Source organism: Convolutriloba macropyga, chromosome 10, assembly GCF_964194025.1.
Source record: "Convolutriloba macropyga chromosome 10, txConMacr16.3, whole genome shotgun sequence".
In the NCBI taxonomy this organism is placed as follows: domain Eukaryota; kingdom Metazoa; phylum Xenacoelomorpha; order Acoela; family Convolutidae; genus Convolutriloba; species Convolutriloba macropyga.
The window spans coordinates 39,654,577-39,682,065 of NC_134477.1; the positions used below are offsets into that span (position 1 = coordinate 39,654,577).

Sequence of the window (27,489 nt, forward strand, 5' to 3'; positions counted from 1 at the left end):
TAGTGGGCTTCAAATAACCACATTAGAGGTTAACATATACCACTATTAAGATTTAAAGTAAAAAATGACACCAGTTTCGGCGCACTTTTCAATTGACTTTTAGTATTAAATTGCCGCCAATTGAGTTCAGCTGCTTGAAATTGTGATTGAGAGAAAATTTTAGATCACGCGAAATGCAAAAAGTCAAGGGCGTAAAAGTCACTCAAAAAGTCAAAACTGTCAAGCGAAATTTTTGCATAAAAAAGACACACGTTTACAATAATTGCTATGAACTACGTTCAAGAGCAATTAAAAAAGACAATTCGATTAACCTATACGCACCATTAAAAAAACTTTTCGATTAATCCGAATTTAAATTAAATTGAGCAGTATTTTACATACATTGCATTAACTCGTCATCCATTATCGTTTCTTTCAAGCAACTAAAACTTCGCCACTTCAAATGCTAACACAGATGTACCTTCTAGCTTAACGATTCAAAAATGCGCAAACCATTTATGTATCATACATTCAACAATAATTAATATCACGCGAAGTAACAGACCCAAAAAGATGTCGGCAAATTGAAAGTGAGATACAAAGTTTCGAACAAAAATAATTTTATGATAAGGGAAACATTTTTAACGCCAACAGCAGATATAACTGTTTTAGAGATGTATTGGAATTTAGTATGTAGCATAGCGGGGGGCTTGCACGAGCTAAGTCAGTAAAATTTAGGCATGATTTAGCATAAAAAGTTCTTACAATGTTCAGTTTATGATATATAATTACAGGCATTTGACAAATTAGCGAAACAAAACGAGTTTCATTTGAAGTCTACAGATCACGTCATAAGTCTTCGTTAAACTAAAGTTGTTATGGAGCTATCAAGTCAATTTCCAGTTTCTCAAACCAAGACCCAAAAAATTGTTCCAGAATTCTTGCTTAATCGCTTTTTCCGCGGTAAAATCATTTATTGCTCTCAGATGACAAAATTCACTGGCTTGAAGTTGCTTTAATCAGTACATTCCTTTATATCGTAGTCCAAACCATCATTAACTAGAGTCGTAATTCGTTAGTGATAATGACTGCAATATTTCCGTTTTTGTTTTTGTTTAGTTGACTGTTTTCCTGAAATTCATAATTCGTGTTTGATTATTAGCGCAGTTTTCGTAACTCTTTTTTGGTTGCTGTACTCATAACTTTTTCAAACGTTTTCTGTACTTGTTATAAGATCGCAACCCAATATTTAATCCCATGTCTGCTCACAATGATTTTAGTCCACCATATCGTCCTCAAACCCAGTGTCTTGAATGTCCAGATCTGATGGTGAATCAAGTTGGAATAAATTGTACATCTGTGGTACATTGACTGCGGGCAATGTACCCACTGGTGCGTTCACACTGCTGGTTATGGGAGCACCCCCATCAGCTGGGAGAGAGTGGGTGGGTTGGGAACTGGTTCCAGTGTATACTATGGTTGGCATTTGATGGTAGAATAAAGAGGAGCTAGTTCCAGGCGAAGTCAAGTGCTCTGCTGTTCTATTGGAAACACACGGCTGAGCACCCTACAAATACAATATAGATTGAAACCTTAACTACCCCATGCATAAAGAACGCAGAAAAAACAGTTCTTTACCCGAAAATTAGATCCTTTCTGCCCCTTCCCAGTGCTGTTTGTGACACCCAATTACAAATTACCTGTTATTATATAACGATTCTCTATTAAAAATAGTTGCCTTCGGGGGTGCGTAACAGTTAAAAGTCCACACAGCTCAGAAGCGTGTGACGGGGTGGGGTGAGGGGGGTGGGGGGTAATGAAAAATCTTGATACTTTTTACACTATTTCAACTGGGGCTAATTAGAAAGCATCCTGACCTGAGCCTGCGGTTCTAGTGTCTTTGAGTTTGGCGATTCGCCTCTCTCCTCGGCTTCCTCTCCAGAAACAGGAGCTGTAGCTGGTGATTGGTAGGCAGTTGGAACCATTGTCGCATCGTTTGAGACTGACACTGGTATCAAGGGCTGATCACTGATTCCCATGTCTAAAAATTCACAAAGTTTGCAAAATTTATGACATCATGTGTGACGACTAAAAAATATTCGTAGAGATAAATACAGCTTTATCCAATACCATGACAAAAAAGGCTATTTTTCTTAACTTAAATGCAACAACGATTTTTGACAATTTCTTTCGATAAATGTGAGCCAAGAACAGTGTTAATATTTATTTTCAGAGAAAAATGGACATCATAAGGAACGGTTTTGTTTGTACAACTAGTTGAATACAAAAAAATTATACGTTTGCGAAAAATAAACATTGTGAATAATCTGAAACTTAAATATACAGATCAGATTAAGACATTAGTCAGTTTTCAATTTGATGTTCAACAATATCAAAAATCTACAGTTTTTGAGTTCTGAAATTATGTTGTGATGGAAGCAGGGCGTAGCGTGTAAGATATGTTATATTGGATCAGCAACGGGCACAGATCCAGGAACACTCACATATGGCGAATAATGTACTGAGCAATGGTTGATTACAACGGTTGGAGAAAATATGCGCTGACGCAAATCATATAAACCTAAAACTATCTCTCACTTTTGTAGAATATGACCATCATTAACACATCCCCCTCTAACTTCAATTAAAAAGCAAACAGCACTCAAGAATCACGCATTTGTGTAATAGTATGAATAGACAAAGATTACGTGGTTGCAAAGTGGGCCAACTCACCCATGACACCCAACCCACTAGGTTTGTTGTGACTCTGTGTATTTTTCTGTAGCTTCAAATTTTTATTGTCTCCTGGTGCTCGAGGAAAGGTACTGGAACACTGCTTCTCCGGCAAATGTGGACTCCAAAAGACAACTTCCAACATTGAGTCAATCAGTTCTTTGGCAGCCTGCAAATCAAGAGCTTTAACTCAAATTTTATTGACACTAGGAGTGACAGTTGAGTATGGGGGGCAAATAACATGTTATTTTTATCGAGTGCTACATTTGGTGCTACATTGTGCTTAAAAACAATATTGCCCTAGAAATTTTTTGGCGCTTCAGTGTTAGCATTTATCAGTGATTGAGGAAAATTCTGTTTGTATCAATACACGAATTAATCATGTAGCAGTTCTTTGCAAAATCACTTCGAGTAACGACCAGAAAGTTCAGTGTACTTCTGGAGAACGATAATTGCCTTTGGGAACATGAGAGAGTTATGTTGGAAGATAAGTGGCCCTGGAAGATGAGCAAAGCGTCAGCGAGTATCTTAATGAGCCCATGAAAAACAAGGAGGATTGGTAATGTGCGTTTGCACATAAGTTCCGACCCCCCCCCCCCCCTCATCCGCATTTTTGGCATAAATGTCTACCAAATGAGGAACAGATAGAAAACCCCAAAAAATCATTTTTTTAAAAAAATGTTCATGAAAAACAAGATCGCCTCCAACGCAAATAACTCAGTGGAAAAAGACTGCCGCATTAGATTGATGAGATCAGCCATTACTAAGAAAGCAAACCAAGACGAATAATAAAATCAAACAACAGTAACAACAAACTTTAATTACGTCCAAAAAGTTATGTCCAATTATAAAACAAGCTTAATAACAAAGTCAAAAGAGTGTCAGATAAAATTGAAACTAAACAAAAATTTGTATATCAGATGAAAAGATATGGACCAATCCTTTATTAGCCTCGGTAACATTTAGACACAAAAGAATAGAAAAACATCTAAGTTAATAAATTCGCTTATTTCAAAAAACAATAACTTCAAAATAATGAAAACCATTAGATATCAATTGAGGCTATGCTAATGTTTTATGATCAGACACCTCTATAAGAAGGCATTAAGACCTGTCATTATTCAATTTTTTATGCGGTTATAAAAAGAACAACAAATAGAGACAACAAACAAATTCAACCAAAATTAGCGAGAAAACGCTGTCGAAGCCGTAAAGCCAAGTTTTGATTTTGCCTCACAAAAAACGTTCAATTGAGCCCTCCTCGAACACCGAAAATGTGATATGCGACCTTCCATTAATGGGAACAGGTAACACGTAGACAAAAAGAGGAAGAGCAAAATTTAGTAAAACTTGTACTTTTCGAAAACATCTATTTTCTAAGGCATGAAAACCATTAGCTACACAATGAAACAGTTAAATAGCTTCGTTTGATCATCCCAAAGAAACTCATGAGACCTGTAATTAATCATAATTTGTCTTACGTCTACAAAAAGAACGTCAAATATATTCAAATATTAAAAAGTAGTTTTTTTTTCGAAAAACCTGCATCGAAGCCAGTAAACTCTTAACAAATTCTTTAAAAACATTAGTTTATATAATTGAACCTTCCATCAACGACAAAAATAATTTCACATGTGACCTGTATTCAACGAGATCAGATAAAAACGGACGAAAAAGAAAAAGGCGACGTAAATAATTTTTATTTATTTTGGAAAACAATTAGAAAGCTATCAGCTATCTACTCAAACCAGAAAATAGGCTCATTTATTCTTTCAACAAAACCAATGCGACCTGTCATTATCCAGGAAACTTCATATGACTAGAAAGACAAAAAAGCGAAAGTTAAAGACAAACGTAAAAAAAATTCAATTGAAGTCTTTGAGAGAGGGTTGTTGAAGCCGTTAAAACCATAATCCATGCCGTTAAAGACTTTTATGTGGCCAATTGTGCCTTGTTATGAACGCCAATGTAATTTGTGAACTTTTAAAAAAGTGATAATGTGACAGAAGCAGAAATGGGCTAAAGCCTAAAAATAAAAAAAATTGTGAAATCTAGAAGTATCAAAGCCGGAAAACAACAACTTGACGCGTAAACCCTCAAAAAGATTGAAATTAAACTCAGTAGAAAAAACAGGAAGAAGAAGCATTCTTTTTTCGCTAACACTACAAGTTGACCAAGTTAAGAGAAAAATAGTTGCAAAGTTCACTAAGCCATTGTTTTATTAAACATCAAACAATTTTAAAAGTCAAAATGACCATAATTATTCGAGAAAAGAAACTAGATATATTGATTTAGAACTGCTTAGGAAGGCAAGTTGACCCATCAACAGTCAGCTTTGATTTGAATTGTTCTTTCTTTAATTAACATTTAAAAGATCGAATTTTTTAAAAAGACCGACTGATTAAAATAAGTAATTTTTTTTTGGATTAGAACAGTCAATTATTGAATCAAAACTAGCCATGCTATTGCTGTTTGTCCATTAAGAACACTCAATTGTTTCGAATGTTTTATATTTAGATAATTTGTTAGTTAAAAGATGAAAAATAGATGCTGCGTTTTTGATAATCATAAAGTCAGCAAAAAACGTAAAGTTTGAATTCCAGACAACTCTCAAGGGAAGTAAAAGTAGGAATGGCTCCCTTTATAGTTTACCAAGACTGTGTTAATGGTTTTTGGGTGTGTACTTCCGGTAAAGTTAATCGAAGTGGACTAAGGATGCTAACTTCGGTCAATTTTTCATGAAAAGGCTGAACTTTGAAATAATTAGCCAAAATTTTAACGAAAAAAATTTAATCAAATAGTCAACAATGCTTTCTTGTCTTTAAAAATAAAATCAACAGTACTATTGTTAACAGTTGTTACATATTTTAGCAAGATTGACAAAAATTTGGTCAAAAATTACGGAAAATGTGTCAACAGAACTCACTCTACTTTTCTCAAAAGTTGAGACCTCGATAACATCCTGTAAAAAACGAAAATCAAAAAAATCTTTTCAATTCCGTATTCTACGCTGGAAGAGGTTTCTAATGATACCAAAGCCAACTCTCTACGATGAATATATCGATCGGCCAAAATTGTCTGAACAAAAAAAACCCATTTGATAGTGATTTTTGTATATAGTTCCTCAAGAGGGGCCTGAACAAAAAAGTGTGAAGCACTAAGACACGTTTGATGGAATTGGCAGCGATTGGAATATATCTCCGATTGCTAAAACCACAAGCCATGAAACGATTCATAGCAACTTCCTTCCAAAGACAAAGTGCCCGTGAATTACTCCAGAAACACTTCAATACATTGCACTGAGTTGATTTGTCGTCAACCTTGTACTGTGTTGGATTTGGACAACCAAGAAAATTGCTGCAACGAAACGCAAACTGAACTTCTGATCATTGTTCATACGCGAAAGAATTTTTCAACAGAAAAAAAAGGTTTAAAAATGAAGATGAATAAATCCGCCGAAATGAAGAGACAATACTTCCGAAGCAGCTTTTGTGATTCAGAATATAGATAGCAAAAGATACAGAATTAGGTCGATGCAGTTAACAAACTTTTCAAACACCAAAACGTTTTCAGGCTAAAAACTTCGTTTGAAAAAAAATCAAATCCGATATTTCATTTTGCTCGTCATGCATCGTTATTATTAACAATGATTATTAAATAGGAGTTCTATATTGAATTGATAGGGGTTAGAGTGATCTCAAATGACCTTAATAAAGTTAAAAGTCAGAGAGGGAGGTTAGTCAGTTATGATAAAATTATCAAATGGTTCAGCTTAAAATTTGTCGCCATTTAGTTTAAAAACCGAGGTCACGCACAAAAAACCAGCAAAAGCGCAGTGAAATACCGGCATGACATGATCAACAAAACTGCTATATAGAAGTTTGCGGCGTGAAAAAAACTATAACGATAAAGAGCGTCAGACGACGGAAAAAAAACAAAATTCAAGAACGCAGCGATATAGCTACGCTCAGTTTACAGCTTTGCAGCTGTAATAACAGTTGGCTCCGCGCTGTTGTCTACGGTTTTCGACCTAGATAGTTTTGTGGAAAAAGGAAGGTCATCATCTGCCAAGATTCCGGATATCCAGGAGTTGAGATATTTGACGATAGCTGTCATATGTCAATTATTAACGGAAATATGTCGATAGCGAAAGCAAGTCAGATGATGCAAGTGATTAGAGGGATAACGATAGCGAATGTCGTAGTCGAGAAGCGGCCGAGACTGTTAATGATCTTTTGCAACCTAAAGAAACGGTACACTTTAATTGTGGTGCGACTCTTATTAAGTCAATTGGATTAAGATTAACGTCGTGCAATTGTTTGCTACCCCCTTCTCGGCAATTTTAGAACTCAATGAATGTTTACTCGTTTATAATGGCATAAATTATAATGCAAAGTCCCATCTCTTATTAGGCTATACAAATATCAACCAGCGCGAAAAGAAACGATGGTATGTAAACTCAAGGTAATGAAAACGAAAAGTTTGTTCACGGGGAAAGAAAGAACTCCGAGCCCGTTTCAGCTGAGAATCAAAATTGGAGATTCACAATTGTGAATAGTTTGAGCTCTACTGAGTTGTTTGTGCAATAAAAAACTCACTGATATTGAGTGTAACATGACATCGTAACATAAAAGCAATTTAAGAGCTGCATTAAAAAGACTTAAAATATTGTTGAGTTCGGCTATACGAGATGTTGAACTGTTGAAAAAGCGGCAAAATGAGGTAAAGCGAGTCACGTGTGATCAAAATCTAATCATGCAAATAACCTAAAAATTTTAACTAAAGCGAGTGAGAAATGACGTCACGCGCGCAAATGCCGTTAGTGAGAGGAAGAAATCATTCACTTTTTCAGCTTTGCTGTGTGAACAAATGTAAAACAAAAAAAGAGCGTCAGACGACGAAACAAAAAACATAGCAGGACAAGTCCTGACGTACAATTCAAAGAATTTTCATCAACTAAACAGAAAACTAGACCTAGAACGGACTATGAATGGATTGGGAAAACCATCTAGAAAAAAATCCAATCCAAAAAAATTGAAAAACAGTAAAAATCAAAGTGAAATTGACGCATGTGAACAAACCACTAGCGAGAAAGCGAATTTTTGTTCAAACACCGTTTTCTCACACTACTTTAAAATTAGAGCGAAAAAATTTCACGCCGCAAAACCACTAGTTTTTCCGCTCCATTTCCTGTTTCGGCGTGACCAAAATTATTCCTCCAATTTGACTTCAAAAATAGTCAAAATGTGTGAACAGATCTTAAAAAACAGCGCCCCAATACAATTTGACTTCTTTGAATTGTAATTAAGAGTACCACTTAATAGCTTTGTTCAGCTTAAAGCTTCGTAGCTGTAATTAATATTTATTTTCAGCCATTAAATATCAATCCAGAAGCCTACCTGTTGACTTGCAGGGCTTTCAGTAGAGAAATTTGGAACTGCACTGGAAGCTGCCGATGACTTCGCGTTCCCATCCGCACCTTTTGTGCCACCATCCGGTGTATCTAACAAGCATTGAATGAATTCAACTTGAACGCTCGTCATACTTAATTTTTTATAAACAAATTTGGATTTACACAACTTTATACATTATCAAGCTCACTGTTGACCAGATTAAAAATCTTTACTAACCACGTGATGTTAACATATACGCTAAATCAGATTAAGATACATTGAATTAGGCTCATAGTGGAGTTCCCATTCTAGATTCTTGGCATAATTTCAAAGAACATGAAAATTAATTTGTATCGTCAATTATATATTTTTTGAAACTCATGTCTACCTGCTGCTAATGACGTAGTCTGGCTTGTCTGATAACGTGCAGCAGATCGCTCTCGTCTTTCTTTGCCAATTACTTGCTGCTCTGATGCCCTCTCTCGTCTTTCTTTGCCAATTACTTGTTGTTCTGATGCCCATTTACCCTCCTGCAAATAGGACCAAATGTATAACAGACTACTGCGTTCGGATGTAGCCTAAATGGGACTAAGAATTTCAATAGTGAGCTTCAAATAACCACATTAGAGGTTAATATACACCACTATTAAGATTTAAGGTAAAAAAAATTGCACCAATTTCGGCGCACTTCTTTTGACTTTTAGTATTAAATTACAGCCAATTGAATTCAGCTGGTTGAAATTGTGGTTGATAGAGAAATTTAGATCACGCGAAACTCAAAAAGCCAAGGGCGGAAAATTCACTCGAAAAATCAAAATTGTCAAGCAAAAATTTTGCATAAAAAAGACACACGTTTACAATAATTGCTATGAACTTCGTTCAAGGGCAATCAAAAACTATAAACTTCATTTTTCACTCAATTTGAAAAAACTATACATAAAAAATCCCGTTTGTATGTATAGTTTTTTCTTCAAATTGAGTGACATAATGAAGTCTATAGTTTTGCTAGTTTAGAAGCAAATTAGAAAGAACCTAAAACATACTCTTTGAAAATGTTTTCACAAGCTGCTGCTCCAAAGACATTGGAACTGTTTCCGATAAAGATGTCTGTTATAGTTAATTTCTCTTCAATGAAGCGGAATATGTTAGAAAAAAACAGCATGTTAGATATGTAGAAAAAACAGCATGTTGGAATATGTTAGATATGTTATCTCGAAAAAGGTGAAAAACTGGGCAAAAGTTAAGGACAGAATCTTCGGCACCAGTTAATTTTTTCAATTATTCTCTTAAATTGACTAGTCAGAACATGTCTTCTCACTACACTTTAAGCCATAGCTCAATCTTTGAGCACCCGCAAGACAGCCAAACACATTGGAAAACAGTTGAAACATGAGCAAAACAAAAACCGCAAATTATTACGCAAATATGTACTAACGACCCATTGATTGTTTTCAATTAGTAGCAATAACGCTACGACCAGCCTTTATAGAACATTTGCAGCTAAAAGATCATTTGAAAGGCTGGGAGAACAGAGGAAATAACCTAGTAAGACAGAAAAGTTATCGAGAAATTGTTCAAAATTTAGCCAGGGTTTAGTCAACTAAAACAAATTGAAAGGCATAAAAAAACAAATCGAAAGGCCACGAAAAACAACATAAAAAATAGGTTCAATATTATAAAGCCAGACACTAAAACCAGGAAAAAGAAGACACCGGTTAAAAAAATGAGTCAAAAACGGTGAAATCACAAAAATAGCTCAATGCAAATAAAATGCGAACATATGATTTAGACGGTCAAATAATCCCCATACAGCTACTAATAAAACTGGTTCAGAACAACTTTTACACAAACAGCAAAATAACTAAAAAACTGCTCCGAAAAAGTCGGACGGGATCAAAATATTTCTATAGCTTAGCCGAATTTTCTTTCACGCCTATTTTTTTTCACTCTCGCGCGGCATGAATAGAAAAACAGTCTCCTCTCTTCTCTCTGCTCTACAATTCGATCAAACGTTTGACCAAAAAAAAATTTCACGCGCGCCATTAACTTTTAAATGCTGTTATAAATACACTCCAAAAAAGTATAGATAAAAAGGCGCTCCGCCAATACTCATCTCGAGTAGAAAAAACAGAGCCCCAAAACAATTCAAATTCTTCAAAATTTCAGAAAAACCTTGAACACCGCAATATAGATACAATCAGCTTACAGCTTCGCAGCTATATTTAACAATTTTGTCAAAACCCACCAAAACAAAAAAAAATTCGAGCTATATATTTTTGTATATTGAAGGGCCCACAAAATTTTTCCAAATTTGACAGATGGCTAACAGTTAGTTTGAAAAATAGAGCATACATTCACAACCAGTTTCGTCACGTGCGGCAATCCGACATTTTGGCCGATTTCGAGTTTGGCCAGAAAGAGTTGGCTGGCAAAAAATTTTCAAAAAAAAAGATTTTCAAAGCTCAAGAAGATTTCTGCGACTCACAGAATTTCTTTTCTCTAATTTCTGATATGACATATAGATTGACACAAGAGAACTTATCTAAGGGGACAATAATATCGATATGTTGCAATAATAACTTCTTGCAACAAAACAGTTATGAACTTCACACATTTTACCGTATTTTTCCCAAAAATTTATCAATTTTTCTCTTATTGGGTTAGAGAAAAATAATTTTTAATCTCTATAAAAGCTGTGACAAAGAGAGAAGAGTAGACAAATAGCTTTTTATCTCTGTGGTCTCTATTAAATGTGCTACCTTCTAGTACTGTTAAATTGCAATTATTGGCTCCAGAAAATTTTACTTTGAGCGAAGAAATAGTTTCCTCTTTTCTATACATTTTTTCCTTCTTTCTAAGATTTCCTTTATTCCTGTCTCGTATTCGAGAGAGGGTTTTGTCAAACATTCATTGCGTTCATTGATTGTATTTCAGATTTTGTCTTGGTAAGTTTTTTCATTTCGACAACCGGTTGAATATCAGTTCGAACTGCGACCTAACGACTTCCGTTTTATCATTTTTTCGCGTATCCTAGGACCATCAGTTAAAAAAATGCAAAAAAGGGGCAACCGCTCTCAAACAATAGCTAGAAATTTTTTCAGAGATCAGTAAAACAACCACTTGCGTGAGATATATAAGTTCAATTCAAAATCAACACAAGATAAAACATAGCCGGCAGAGTGCCACAGTAGCTACGAAAGAAGACTTGCGTTCCGTATAAGAGACAGAAACGGACAGATAAATGTTGAAAAATTCATCGAAGCCACTCAACAGTAATGTTGAAAACATTCAGCAATAAATTAATAAAACTTGATAAAATTCAATGCACAGAAGCCTTTTAATTAGGGATCATTATTACACGTACGAGTTCCTTTGACCTTAAACTAATTCAAATTAAATTTAAGCGCAAAATTCATTTTTAGTGAGTGAAAAGTCACGAATGATCACTTGCGTGCGACAGAAGTCCAAGTCAAAATCAAGACAAGAGAAAACATAGCCGGCAGAGTGCCGCAGTAGCTGCAAAAGAACAGACTAGCGTGCCGTATAACAGAGAAACAGATACAGATAAATGTTGAAAAATTATCAAAGCCGTTCAAAAAATATTCAGCGATAATTTAAATATAGCCGGCAGATTGCCTGAAAAAAGCCGCGATAGACGCTTGTGGCCTTTCAAGAATTGGAACAACTAAAGAAACAAGATAGGCAGATTGACGAAATTGTCCTTTAGTAGACCACTAGACTTTTTGGGTTAGATACGTACTGTCATTTTTATGATACACATACAGTCTATAAGGAAAAAACCCTAAAAGAGCTTTTTCAAAATTGATTTTCGAAATCAAGAACTCAAGACTAATACGCAAGAGTTAGGGCATATACGTTTGGCACTACTTAAATGCACACTATTGATCTTAAAACAGGTAAATGTTCATATAAAATAAAGTTCCATAAGTGATTTCAGAAGTCATTTTTTGAGTGAGGTAAGTCACGCAATTAACCTAAAAGCAAAAATGGCGTCAAGCAGACAAATTTTAACCGCAAAGCAGCAAATTTTAACCTCACTTAAGTCATTGAAAAAGTCAGGGTAAGACAAATCAAAAATCTGTAAGACGAAGTAAAAAACATAGGACAAGTCCTGAAATACAATTCAAAGAATTAAATGAAAAACTTAGAAGTGATCTACCAGACCAGCCGTTGAATTGCACAATGCCAGTCAAAACACAAACAAAATCATCTAAAAAATTCAGAAACTAAAACAATCAAATAAACTAAACAAAGATATACCCATTGCTAAAATTCTTGAAGCTTTTTTACCCCAAGGCAAATTTGATCCCTTTGGAAAAATCCAGTTCAATAACATGTTCAAAACCAATTTTTGTTTCTGAAATTGGTCCCGTAATATATCCGCCAGACCTGAAAAAAAATTATTGGCACTTGAAGATAGATTACCTCGAAAATTACCAGAAAAATTTAAAAAAATGAAATCAATTGCAAATTTTAGTGGAATGTTGCTGAAAATCGTGATATTGATATCTTTAGAATCACTTCTATGTCTGTAGGGGCGATCCAGTAACGCAATTCCTAGCCTTAAAAAATTAATTAGATCAAAGATCGATAGGCAAAATTTTTTTAAAAATTTCAAATTTCAAAAAATAGGAATTCCTTCTATTAAAATGTTGAGAACCATTCAATTGCCCCCTAGCAACTCTTTAATAACATATCATCAAAACCTGGATGAGGTTACCTGGCTACTGCGGCAAGAACAACTGAAAAAAAGACAAAATTTTGAAAATCTTGAAAAAAATAGCAATTTTTATCAAAAAATTTCAAATTCGAAAGGCTAAATTGTTGAAAACAAAACCATTGAAACTAACAACGATGCACTAATGCTAAAATTCGAGACATTAAAATGTTGGAAACCAATTCGTTCTTACTAGAAACTATGCAATGCCCTATTATCAAACATTTAAGGAGATTCCCTGGCCCCAGAAGCTTGAAAAAGTCCAGAAATAAAAGTTTTCAAAAAAACTTGAAAAAAATAACAACATTTTTTATCCTTTTGCGTGTTTGTGTTTGTAGTAACAAAACATATAGCTCATCAAATGGTCATAGCAAGTAATTTTGTGTCCCAAAAGTCCTTCATCATTTTTTAAAAGTTCAACCTAAGACTAATCAAACAAAAAACGAAAAAAAAATCACAAAAAAAACATTTAAAAATGCACAATTTCGAGCCCAAAAACTCCTAAAAATGACCTTTTAGCCTTAAATTAGGGCCATTACAGCAGCGGCACCACTCTAAGGACTACTGATGCACACTTTGGGCCTCTAATGAAACTTTGCTGGGTTATACCTGTTTATCCCGTTTTAAAAGATCAAAGTCATTGAAAAATGTGTGAACACATCTTAAAAAAAACACAATGCCCCAATAGAATTCAAATTCTTTGAATTGTAAAAAACATAGGAGCGCAATAATAGCCGCCTGGAAATGCTGACGCACCTATTAATAAAGCTTGATAAAATTCAATGCGCAGAAGCCTTTTCATTGGGGATCTTTATTACACATACGAGTTCCTTTGACCTTAAACTTAAGTTTTAAAGTGCAAAATTCATTTTATTGATTGAAATAAGTCACAATTGATCAACATCTAATCACGCAAATGAGTAAAAAACGGGAGGAAGAAGTCAGTCAGAAAATTAATCCTCCAATTTGCCTTCAAAAATCACGAAAATGTGTGAACAGATCTTTAAAAAAATACAGCGCCCCAATGCAATTCAAATTCTTGAATTGTAAAAAACCAAGAGCACCGCAATGTAGCTCCGCTCAGCTGACAGCGTCGCAGGTATAATTAGAAAATCAGTTTTATTGCAAAATTATTTGATGCCGATCGGCCATCTACTTTTATTCAACACTGCCCATTTTGGAATTAGGATAACTATTTTCTTGTGAACACGACTGGGCTGGAAGAACTGACGTGTTTTGCACAAAATCATCAAATAGCCTTGATCATTAAATCAAAGAAAGTGGCCAAGTTGTTTCTCACCTCTGTCTTTGAGGAAACGGGTTCACCACCAAGACCAATAAGATAATCCGAGGGAGCGTACGCTGAAACAACAGGCACCTCTAAACACAAAGTTCTTATAGTAAAATGTCAGTATGAATTCAGCTATATGTAACACGCTACCGAATACCGATCATCTGCTAATGATATAGCATTACTTTGTGCACAACAATGACAAACCTTTGAATATTTACGTAATGGCATGGTCATTAGAGGTCCCATTGCCGATTCTGTGGCACAATGCATACCTGCTATATTCGTAGATGGACGAGAAATGGGCTTTGGCTCCCGAGGTCTATTGCTGCCTATCGGTTCTTGCTTTTTAATAGGCTCCTGTATTTTAGGCGGCTCCTGTGATGCTAAAATGACAACACGGTTTGTAAATATAAATTGAAACATAACCGAAAATGTTCAGCGAACTGCTCTCAATTGACTGGCGAGCAGTTGGCTTCAGTGGTAGCTAGCTTGAGTCTAGGGAGTACAGCTTAAACTTAACTGAGAGAAAGAAAAAGAAGGAAAAGCAAAGGGGGTTGAGGGTCTGAACCACAAAAAAAACTGTCCTCCGCACTGTCTTCCAGTACCTCCAGCGAATTTGTATACTTAAAGACCATTAGAGTTCTGAAACAGCTTCACAGCAACTTAATGCCCTCCGGGTTTTGTCCTCCGACTTAATGCCCTGTTCACCCATTCTTTGAGGAAGAAAAGTCAAAGCGCAAGATGAAAATCTCATCCTAAGAAAATCGCATAACAAACCAACATGGCTAATATAATGGCAATAAATTTTTTAGCGAGCAATTAAAAACGTCATTGAATGTGCCGCGCCACTATCTGAGCCGCAGGAAAACTTCAAAAGAACCTTCGAATGCGTAAACAATAAACCAAACTTCTGGAGATCAATAAAAGCCACAGCAGAAACGGGCGAAAACAGAAATTTGGCGAAAATCTTTTTAAAAATTGTTGGCGTCTAAGAAAGAAAATTATAAAACTACATTCTTAAGTATTTAATTATAGAATAATGTACAACTTTAAACGTAATAAAACAACAATTGACATTTAAATTGAGAACCGTTCTGAGACGACGGAATAAGGCCACAAGGAAAACAAACCAACACAACTACAAAAAACTTTTAGAAAAAACTGAAAAGTCATCATAACCAACGCAACGAACAAACTAAAGATATTAATTAGATTCATTCAATCCTCATTAGCAACAAATGACTATTGTGATTAATGACACTAAGTTAAGACAACAAATTGATCAAAAAAAGGGAAAAGCTTGGCGAACAATTCTTGAGAACAATTTGTGTCAAAGTAATAAACATACCCGACAGATTGCCGAAAAATAGCCGCCTTTGATTCGAATAAGCATGATTGGGATTGAAAGAATAGAAGATATTGAAAAAAAAATTTTGTATAAAAACATTTTTTAAGTCCGATTTATATTATTTTGATGGCATTTCATAGTTGAAAATACTTCTGTTTCTTAGAGAGAGGCTACAGGGGCTACTATCAATACCAATACGCATTGGAGATGGTAACTAAGACTTATAGGAACGACGTTCAAATAGCGGGCATCTAAAATTGGGCTTTATGGGTTTATCCCGTTTCTATTTCTGACTTCAATTTTTTATACTGACTCTGTTCATTTTGAATTGCTTTGTTGAGCAACTGATGTTCAAATTCACTTTGAGCTGAATGAGAGAAGAGAGAAATTAGCCTGGAGAAGTCAAAAAGATTTCACGCAAAATGTCGAAACATACCCGGCAGATTGAAAAGGTAGATTGAATACCCGGCAGATTATTAAATAGGAGTTCTATATTGAATTGATAGGGGTTAGAGTGATCTCAAAGGACCTTAATAAAGTTAAAAGTCAGAGAGGGAGGTTAGTCAGTTATGATAAAATTATCAAATGGTTCAGCTTAAAATTTGTCGCCATTTAGTTTAAAAACCGAGGTCACGCACAAAAAACCAGCAAAAGCGCAGTGAAATACCGGCATGACATGATCAACAAAACTGCTATATAGAAGTTTGCGGCGTGAAAAAAACTATAACGATAAAGAGCGTCAGACGACGGAAAAAAAAACAAAATTCAAGAACGCAGCGATATAGCTACGCTCAGTTTACAGCTTTGCAGCTGTAATAACAGTTGGCTCCGCGCTGTTGTCTACGGTTTTCGACCTAGATAGTTTTGTGGAAAAAGGAAGGTCATCATCTGCCAAGATTCCGGATATCCAGGAGTTGAGATATTTGACGATAGCTGTCATATGTCAATTATTAACGGAAATATGTCGATAGCGAAAGCAAGTCAGATGATGCAAGTGATTAGAGGGATAACGATAGCGAATGTCGTAGTCGAGAAGCGGCCGAGACTGTTAATGATCTTTTGCAACCTAAAGAAACGGTACACTTTAATTGTGGTGCGACTCTTATTAAGTCAATTGGATTAAGATTAACGTCGTGCAATTGTTTGCTACCCCCTTCTCGGCAATTTTAGAACTCAATGAATGTTTACTCGTTTATAATGGCATAAATTATAATGCAAAGTCCCATCTCTTATTAGGCTATACAAATATCAACCAGCGCGAAAAGAAACGATGGTATGTAAACTCAAGGTAATGAAAACGAAAAGTTTGTTCACGGGGAAAGAAAGAACTCCGAGCCCGTTTCAGCTGAGAATCAAAATTGGAGATTCACAATTGTGAATAGTTTGAGCTCTACTGAGTTGTTTGTGCAATAAAAAACTCACTGATATTGAGTGTAACACATGACATCGTAACATAAAAGCAATTTAAGAGCTGCATTAAAAAGACTTAAAATATTGTTGAGTTCGGCTATACGAGATGTAAAAAAAGCGCCGAACGACGACACAAATGAAAAAACATAGCAGGACAAGACCTAACCTGTAATTCAAAGAATTTTTATTGACTTAAAACAAAAAACTAGACATACTTCAGATGGTAACAAAAAACTTTAGATGGTAACTAAGACTTATAGGAACGATGTTCAAATAGCGGGCATCTAAAATTGTGCTTTATGGGATTATCCCCTTTCTATTTCTGACTTAAATTTTTTATACTGACTCTGTTCATTTTGAATTGCTTTGCTGAGCAACTGATGTTCAAAATCACTTTTAGCAGAATGAGAGAAGAGAGAAACTAGCCTGGAGAAGCCAAAAAGATTTTACGCAAACTGTTGAAAAAGCGGCAAAATGAGGTAAAGCGAAACATTTTTTTGTTCGACGAAGTGACAAAAACATAGCAGGACGAGTCCTGACGTACAATTCAAAGAATTTTCATCAACTAAACAGAATACTAGAACTAGAACGGACTATGAATGGATTGGGAAAACCATCTAGAAAAAAAATCCAATACAAAAAAATTGAAAAACAGCAAAAAATCAAAGTGAAATTGCCACTACCGAGAAACCGAATTTTTGTTCAAACATCGTTTTCTCACATAACTTTAAAATTAGAGCAAAAAAATTTCACGCCGTAAAACCACTCGCTTATTCGCTCCACTTCCTGTTTCGGCATGACCAAAATCACTACTCCAATTTGATTTCAAAAATCATGAAAATGTGTGAACAGATCTTACAAAGACAGCGCCCCAATACAATTCAAATTCTTTGAATTGTAAAAAAATTAGGAGCGCTATAATAGCCGGCTGGGAAGATGAGGGCAGCTATTAAAAAACCTAAATCAAATAATTAAACCTGATTAGCAAACAATGATTAGATAGGGCGATATGACAACAACCTTTGCAAAAACAAAAAATTTCGCACCGTTATTTAGATTCATTTATTGTCGAACGACGAGAGACGTCATCAGTAAATTGTCATAAAGTAGTCAAAACCTTCAGATATCAAATGAAGCTATTACATCAAAAGAAGCTTCTATAGTGCCTTTACACAAATCCAATGGGACGAGCCATTATTATGAATAAGAAGCGGGAAAACTGGAAGAAATTAAAATTGGTCAGAACAAAAAATCATCAACACAAAAAATTTATTAAATCTATAGGTCATACAAACCATTAACCACCCGTTGATAAATCCAAAAAACAGCTAAGCTTTAAAAGAACACATGTTAGACCTTTTGATGCCATTAGGTAAAAACAGAACAGCTAAAAAAATTCAAATTGGGGCAAAATGTGAAAAAAATGCTTTCAAAAATCGGAAATTTGTTCAAACTACAATTTCTCACTTTGTTTTAATATTAGATACAAAAAATCATGCTTCCAAACTACTCCCCTTCCCGTTCCTTTTACTCCAGTGAGAAAAAATCACAATTCTAATTTGACTTCTCGGTCCCATATAAAATTGAAAAAAAGTTTAACAAATCTAAAAAACAGCGCACCAATAAAGTCCGTATCCTTTATATTGTGAAAATTTCATTTGCGACTCCAAATTATAAACTTATGGCCACACCTTTTTAATTCAGGTAGATCGCAAAAAATCTTTATCAATTGGCAGACAATCTATAAAAAAATCGATTCATAGAATATCGAGGAAAGTGAAAAGATGAATGACAACGGACAAAAAAATCTATGTAAAATTTCTCTAACAAGCTTTTCAACAAAAACCCCTAAACGCAAGCAACTTCCCAACAATCATTAAGTTACAAACTTTAAGATAATTCCATTTTCTCCATGATTAGTCAACCACCAAATACTTCGCAACATAAAACAACAATTAGAAAAGCAAAGAAGATAAATTAGTAAAATTTTGTTTCAGTGAGAAATTACCTGTCAAGTTTCACTTAATAGTATCAAGATTTATGGAATAGCTCTTGATAAGAATTGTTCATGAACACAGCGGGAGCAATAATACAGCGGGAAGCAAAAAACTTGAAAACCCGACAAAAATTGGTAAATTCACTCAATTTTCTTCAACAAACTACTCAAAATTAAACACATAACCGTCTAAATTGCTCTCAAACGAACGGCGAGCGGTTGGCTTCGTAACGGTTTAGTGAGGATAGCTTTAGATTAATTGCAGCGGGGGGTGAGCGAGTGGGGGTGTGGGATCAATTTCGAAGTACCACCCTTCACACCATAAAAGTGCCTGTTAAGTCATTGACTATAAAAACTCTCTACTATAATTCAATGTTAATGATGATAAGAGATGATGACATTACGCCATATAACAGCAGCTGAAGTGTGGCATCAAGAAAAAGACATAAAACGAAAGAGAAAAAGGAAAGAAACCCTAATCGACAGAGAGAGAAAGAGATAGGAATATTTTTCATAAAGGGGTTAGACTATGCAACTTCTAGTTTTCTGGCCTTGCTAGTAAACATAGCCGGCAGATTGCCGGAAAATAGACGCGATAGACGCTTGGGATCTTCCATGAATTGAAACAACTAATTAGATAGACAGATCGACCACCAGTCCTTTAATAGACCACTAGACTTTTTGGGTTAGCTTTTCACTGTCATTTTTATGAGACACATGTTCAAAAGATTAAAAGTTCCGTAAGTGAGTTCAGAAGTCATTTTTTGAGCGAGGTAAGTCATTGAAAAAGTCAATTCCAAGAAGTCAGGGTAAGACGAAACAAAAATCCGTTAGACGAAGTTAAAAAAACATTAGGAGCGCTATAATAGCCGCCTGGAATTGAGGACGCGCCTATTAATTGAACAATATAGGAAAAAACCGAAAAGACAAAATTGAAAAAAAAGTTTCCAGCGTCGCAGTGAAAAAAGTTCAAAACCATTTTTGTCTCGAAAGTTTTGTCAAGTGACCCTTCTCAAGGCTTAAAAAGTTTCGTTGGCAAGTCATGGTCGTTAAACTCAGAAAAGGACAAAAAATATTGGAAAATTTTGAAAAAAAAAATTATCCAAAAATTTTATCGAAAAGTCAATTTAAATTTTATCCAAAAATTAATAAAACTGTAGTAAAAAATACTAATCAACAATATAATAACTCAAGAAATTATGTAACAGCTTATTATAAATCCTCGTGCAGGAAAAAAAGCAAAATTATTGCAGATCTTAAAAAATTGCTTAACTTCGTGATATAAAAATTTTGAAAAAAATTCCATTACACCTAACTATGCAGTAATATATGGAACCCTAGAGGAGGTTCCGTGGCTCTTGAGGCTAGAGAAACCTATAAAAATGCTAAAACCCAGAGAAACCTATAATATAGGCTAGAAAAACCTTTAAAAAAACGGCTATAACTTGTGAAATTAAAAAGTTGAAATCTGATCCATGACCAACAAAGATTTTCCAGTGACTTATTATCAAACCCTAACGGAGGTTTTGCTGACCCTTCAGCTTCAAAAAACTTCAATAATGACAATAAATGTCAAATAATTGAAAAAAATGCAAAAATTGTCAAAATTCTTGATGTAAAATTTGTGATGTTAAAATCCTGCAAGACACTCCATTACATCTAAAAAACATACAGTAGACCATTGTCAAACCCTAGAGGACGTTCCTTGGCTCTTGAAAATGAAAAAATCGAAAAAACAAAAAAATCAAAAGATTGAAAAAAAAGCAAGTTTTATCAAAAAATTGCTAAAACTATTCAATGGCCTACAAAAATTTGGTAGTAACTTATTATCAAATCCCTTAGGAGGTTTTCTGGCGCTTGCGTCTGGAAAGACTTGAATAACAAAAATTAAATGTGGAAAAATCTGAAAAATAGCACATTTTGTCCAAAAATGCTAAAATTCGTGATGTTTGAATGTTAAACCATTCCATTACCATTAGAAACTATGCAGTAACCTTTTATTAAATCCTAGAGGAGGTTCCGTGACCTGGGTCTGATAAAAAGTGAAATTTTCAAAAAGCTTAAAAGATTGTGAAAAATTAATATAAAAATTTGCGTGTTTTTAGCGAGCGGGTGTTCGTCAGTAGCTCGACACGGGCGTGTGGGCATGTGCACCGAGGGCTGATGGGGTGCCAACACTGGGGTGACGGTAACAGCGAGGGGAAGGAATAGAGGCAATAGTGGTGGGGGTCAACAGTGGAGGGTTCTTCAACCTATCTTCAGAAATTTCTGAGATTAAAAAGTTGAAACATAGCTGGCAGATTGCCAGAAAATAGCCGCAATAGATTCGTAGATCGGCAGTCTAAAAAAACAGTAAAAAAAGACAGACCAAAAAAATTCGTCTTTTCATTGAAGGCTGATCTGTTATATTTTCTGTATAAAAATCTGTATAAGTTGATGCTGCCTCTATTAGCTGATCTCAGATAACCTTCATTTAGAGTGACACACACCCATTTGACCTTATCTCTTTGAATTAAAGTAAATAAAAGTCAATTTCAAAGTGAGGAAGTCATTTTTGAGAGTGAGGTAAGTCAAAGGTGAACAAAAATTTAATCACGCGCATGAACAAAAAAACTCGCTCCACTAAGAGCGAAAAATGACGTCACACATGCAATTCAGTTGAAATTGCATGAACGAATGAACAAAAAGTGGCTGTGACGTCATATGGTCGTAACAAAAATCATGACGAAAAAAAACCAAGAGAAGGCCAATAATAGCCCCAGCTATCGCTGTGCGGCTATTAAAAACTATTCCATAGCACAAAATTGGCAGTAACTTATTATCAAAATCCTTAGGAGGTTTTCTGGCCCCTGGGTCTGGAAAGACCTGAATAAGTAAAAAAATAAATGACAAAAATTTGAAAAAAAAACACATTTTGTCATAAAATTCGTGATTTTAAATGTTGAAACAATTTCATTATCTTTAGAAACTATGGAGTAACCTATTATTAAAACCTAGAGGAGATTCCGTGACAGATAGGGCTTGAAAAAATTGTGCAAAATTAGTATCAAAATTTGTGTTTTTAGCGAGCAGTTGTTCGTCAGTAGCTAGACGGGGGGTCACCGAGGGCTGATGTGGGGGGGGGGGGTTAACAGTGGGCTGAAAGTGACAGCGCGGGGGGGCAATAGTGGGGGGGGGGAGTAAACAGTGGAGGAATCTTCAACCTCTAAGAACCACCATTAACACCATAAGTATAATCTCCAAAACAGTTTGAGCTGAAACAGAGCTTAATGTCAAAAGAGTCAGCCGAAAAATCGGTCAAGGAAAAATCGCATAAAAAGACCGACAGGACTAATACAATTGCTACAAACTTTGTTTGAGAGCAATTAACCAGTCAAACTGAAATGCAAGAACATCTGATTTCAACCACAAAACATTCCAAATGTTATAAAAAATTGAGGAATACAAAAACTGCTAAAAACACTTAACATAACCGACTATCGTCAACCGAATTGCTCCCAAACAAATGGGGAGCGGCTGGCTTCGTTACTACCTAAGTAACTCACTGCGGCTAATGGAGACTAGTTTTGCTTAATCGAGAGGAAGGATTGTGAGTGCGGATGGGGGCCAGCTTGCAGGGTTATGGGTGCAATGAGGTGAACAGAGGGGGAAGGGTTGTCGGACAAAAAAGAGCTATTACAAACAATACAAGATAGTAAAAAAAAGTTACTTGAAAAACAAATCCAAAAAGGTAAAATGTGCTTAAGATCGTCAAAAATTACAACAGAACTATTACTAGACACATTAATAGAGTACATAATCAATAGAAACCCCCTTTTAAAAAGTTGGCGTTAAAATTGCTTTCGAAAAAGTGCACATGATCAAAAATTTCGAACATTGAGCGAGATTTTTTTACGCATACTTTTCTCGCTCTCTCAAAAACATGAACAGATAACCACTCTCTCTTCTTTCAGATTGTCTGGTTTCATCGGCAATGTGGCCAAAAAGCTTTGTTTTCACACATTTCACTTCCTGTTTCAAATCCACTCCAAAAATTATCGATAAAGTAAGAGGCTCCATCAGTATTACTCCACGAATTGTAAAAAAGGAGAACCATTAAATTATAACCGTCGAAACTGACGGCGACCATGAAAAAGGAAACAAATTTTGCGTGGAATGTTTGTTGGATCACATAATTAGGCTTTGTCCAGCTTCTAATTTGACATTAGGTTGATACTCATAACTCAGCATGCGTGCCAATGACTTTCGATAATCTGGTATAATTGATTTCATTGATTTGTCTATATCGGTTTATCCTTTGTTTCGAGTTTTGGCTTTTATTGCAATGAGTTTTGGTGAATTTGCATAAGGAATTCTAATTTTGATTCAGACAATTAGTGGACCAGATAGAAATAAAAAAAAATAAAAAAACGTGATCAGGTTGAAACAAAAACATGAAAAAAGGTTAAGTAAATCAAAAAGGGTGGCACCTAAATAATAGCCGTTGGACTAGACGTGCCCGTTATTTTTCTTGGACAATATGCTGGAGTGTCATGTTATACTCGTTGTGATAGTGCTATACCAAAAATATAACTGACTTAACGTCGTGGGGGGGGGGGGAGGATGGCGAGCCTAAATGGGACTAAGAAGTTCAATAGTGGGCTTCAAATAACCACATTAGAGGTTAACATATACCAATATTAAGATTTGAAGTAAAAAATGGCACCAGTTTCAGCGCACTTTTCATTTGACTTTTAGTATTAAATAGCCGCCCATTGAATTCAGCTGCTTGAAATTGTGATTGAGAGAGAATTCAGATTACGCAAAATGCAAAAAGTCAAGGGCGTAAAAGTCACTCGAAAAGTCAAAACTGTCAAGCGAAAATTTTGCACACACACGTTTACAATAATTGCTATGAACTTAGTTCAAGTGCAATTAAACACTTTTTAATTGCAAAAAATGTCTCACCTGGTACGACAGCTGGCTGCTCCTCTTCGATTCCAGGAGGGGCTGATAGTTTTTTCAACTCTACCTTCAGTTCATTCAAACTCTTCTTGAGACTCTGCACATGACTCGATATCTTCTTCGCATATCGCTTATGAATGTCCAGAACTTCAATACCTGTCAGCCACTCTTGCACCTAAAAGACCGAGTTGACGTTGTCATACATGTTATGTATACATATTGGAAGAAGGATAAAAATCAGGTGAAGCGTACTAACAGATCTGAACACGAGAATGATACCTAACACATGAGCATTTGATAAAACCCCCATTGATATCACATTTTTAGATCCCTTGGGCTTCTTGTGCACCATTAGTGAAAACAAGAAGAGTGCACGATTCAAGAGAAACAGCTATGCTCTAGGGTGTAAAATTGAATCTTTTGATCGTAAGTGGTCCACCAAACTCTTAAAGCCTGCTTGTAGCATTTCTCAGATCAGATGCTAGATTATTAGGAATCAAAACATATAGTTTGCATGTAACCTGTTGCAGGATCTCGTTTTTCTTAAGGTAAAAATGTGCATGAATGACATCCTTGAAGCAGGGCGTGGGGCTCTTGAGCTGGTTGAGCATAGCCCATTTCACTGTGGCCTGTTTGATATTGGCACTGTACTCCTCAGAGTTCTCTTGCCCAGCTGGGGTGTTCCTAGACCGTTCGTAGCCTGGCTCGTTGAAGTATGGCTCACTCACAAGAATTAGGGATTGGATAGAAACCAAAACCTTAAAATAACCAATTGACAGAATTTCATTTAATAACCGTAAGTTACTTGAGGCAGTTTTATACAAATAAATTAAACTAACATCAGTTATTTGGAGCGCAACAACAGCCGGCTTAAGCTGATGTTTCTAGCAGTAAGAAGTCAAAGAGTTCATATGAACCTCCTATTTTCAATCGATTATAACAAATGCAGTTTATTGTAGTAAACCATTAACCAGGCGCAAGTCAATGGACAAAAAAAAATGAAAACGGGCAAAACTCAAACGACCCATACATTTTTTGAAAACAAGTAGTGTCGAAGTCATTAAATAGGTTATATGTGACAATAAAAACCATTAAACATTTTCAAGAATGCCATATTAGACGGCAAGTGAGGCCTGTCATTAATGAGACCAAATTAACAAACGATTAAAAAGCTTCTACTACGCCTCATTAAATGACCAGTCATTAATCAAACCAATAAAAAGGACAACAAAACTAACATGATAAATTATTTGACCACATGCATGATCATTTCAAGCCGTTAGTTAAACAAACCGAGAAAAAGCAAGGATAGAGGTCAAAATGCCGCAGAAAATGCACTTTCAAAAACCTGAAATTTGTTTAAATACCATCTTTTGCTATATTTTAAGGCAAAAATATAAAGCTTCAAACGCTTCAAAACTCACTTTTATTCGTTCTCTTCAAAACCCAAGCGGAACTAAAATCACTACTGTAATTTGTTTTCTCATTGCCATTAAAATTCGAAAAGTTGTGAACATATCTTAAAAAAAGCCGAAAGAATTCCGGAAACGACTCGAAGTAGTAAACTACCCACACCCCTTAACTGACATAATGAACCGCTTATTTTTTTCATTCTCAAAACAATAACATGAAAATTAGCAAATTAAAAGAATTTGACAACAACGACTAATAAAACATCTGACAAAATACCCCAAAAAAAACTATTGGCATAAGAATTATTCACCAGAAATGAACAAAATCAAAACGTAGCCCGCAGATTACCGGAATAGCTGCTAAACAAAAGCTAAACTTTAACAAAAGCTTGCTAAAATTCGTGATATTGATATCTTCAGAACCATTTCATCATCTCAAGAGACTACCAAATATCCCTATGTCAAGCTGTAAGTAGTTTCACTGGCTCATAAAGATCCATAAATTTAAAACATAATTTTCCGAAAATTTGAAAATAGAAAATTATCAAAAAATTGCTAAAGCTGGAGTCACTAAAATATTGATAACAGTTCGTTTACTTAAGAGCTTATTATCAAACCTCGGTGCAGGTCTCTGAACCCTGGTGACTGAAAAACTCGAAAATATTTAAAAACTATACAGTAGGCTATTATCAGAGCCTAGAGGAGGTTCCTTGGCTCTTGAGGCTTGAGAAACCTAGAAAATGAGAAAACAATTCAAAAAAATTGATGAAAATTGTAATATTAAAAAAATAAATTGAATACAATTGCATGACTTATTATCAAAACCTAAAGGAGGTTTACTGAGCCCTGCGGCCAAATTGCAAGTTTTCTTAAAAAATGCCGAAATTCGTGATGATAAAATCATGAAAAATATCCATTACATTTAGAATTTACGCAGTAACCTATTATCAAACAATATATGAGGCTCCTTGTCTCTTGAGGCTGAAAAAAAACGTGAAAAATGACAAAAAATTTTCAAAAAACTTGAAATTGAAATTTTATCAAAAAACTGGTAAAATTTTTGATAATAAAAAGTTCCTGGCCCAGGTTTGCTGGCCCCTGGGACTGGAAAAACTTTAATGACAATAATAGAGAGAAAAATTATTCAAAAAAATTTTTCTATTATTGTCAAAAATGCCAAAATGGATGAATTTTGGCATTTTCGAAAAATAATCAAAAATGCCAAAATTCATCATGTTAAAATGTTGAAAACCTTTCCATTACCACCAGAAAAATGCAGTAATCCTAGACGAGGTTCTGTGACACCTAGGGCTTGGAAAACTCAAACAATGAGAAAAATGAGAAAATTTTGCAAAAAAAAACCTGAAAAAAAAATGTAAAAATTAGTACAAATTGTGATTTTGTTTGGTGTACTAAAACATATATCTTAAAAAGGTCAAAAAAAATATTTATGTCTTGCAAAAGACATTTATCAACTTTCACAAACCTCAAGTTTAGACTGGTCGAGCAAAAAAGTCGAAAAAAGACAACAAAACAAGAAAAATAGTAAAATTTTGGGCTCAAAGACTCCTAAAAATTATCTTTTAAACTTAAACTACAGCCTTCCCAGTAGCTTCACCACACTAAGCACTTGAAGGACTACTAAACGCGGCTAAGAGCTTCTAATGAAACTTAATGCTGGGCGGTACCTGTTCATTCCGTTTTTTAAAGACGACGAAAAGTCAAATGGGTCAGACGAAAAGTTGGTCAGGCAAAAATTTGCAAAAAACGACCAACAGGACTAATATAACTGCTACCAACATTGTTAAGCAAAACAAAGAGAGCAATTAAACAGACAACAAAAAAATAGATTTGTTTATGTCCCTCAAAAGTGCCCTGTGGAGACATCAATGGCACCTCTTCGGAGCAAAAAATATAGAATAGACCGAAATTAACGGTTGAACAACCAAACTATAGAAAAAAAGCACAAAATCGGAAGAGCAAAAAAATTGAAGAACAGACGAAAATGGCAAAATGGTTGTTTAAAAAGTTCGAAATTGAGTCTAAAAGTTTAACAATTGCAACAGATGGTCAAAATGCATCACAACCACTATTAATAGCTTATGTAAATCATACAAACACCTTCAATTGAATAAAAAAATTGGAGTTTGAACTAGAAAACTGCTTTGGAAATGCCACACGTGATCAAACAAGCAATCGACCGCTCAGCGGAAAGTTTTTCATATGTGACCTTCTCTCTCTT

At 35.1% G+C, this 27,489-nt stretch overlaps 1 protein-coding gene across 1 annotated transcript in view; it reads right to left on the bottom strand.

The window, feature by feature from the left end:
* Positions 1 to 333: 333 nt before the first annotated feature.
* Positions 334 to 27,489, bottom strand: part of LOC142348021 (dual E2 ubiquitin-conjugating enzyme/E3 ubiquitin-protein ligase BIRC6-like) — a 245,200-nt gene continuing 218,044 nt past the window's right edge. Inside the window, exons 51-60 of the mRNA XM_075399188.1 lie at positions 24,357 to 24,593; positions 23,839 to 24,010; positions 14,410 to 14,520; positions 14,144 to 14,205; positions 8,494 to 8,635; positions 8,343 to 8,363; positions 8,112 to 8,215; positions 2,713 to 2,881; positions 1,857 to 2,020; positions 334 to 1,546 (exon numbers count right to left, since the gene is read on the bottom strand). Of these exons, the coding sequence (XP_075255303.1) occupies positions 1,256 to 1,546; positions 1,857 to 2,020; positions 2,713 to 2,881; positions 8,112 to 8,215; positions 8,343 to 8,363; positions 8,494 to 8,635; positions 14,144 to 14,205; positions 14,410 to 14,520; positions 23,839 to 24,010; positions 24,357 to 24,593 (1,473 nt within the window). The 3' untranslated portion in view covers positions 334 to 1,255. The remainder of the gene's footprint in view (positions 1,547 to 1,856; positions 2,021 to 2,712; positions 2,882 to 8,111; positions 8,216 to 8,342; positions 8,364 to 8,493; positions 8,636 to 14,143; positions 14,206 to 14,409; positions 14,521 to 23,838; positions 24,011 to 24,356; positions 24,594 to 27,489) is intronic.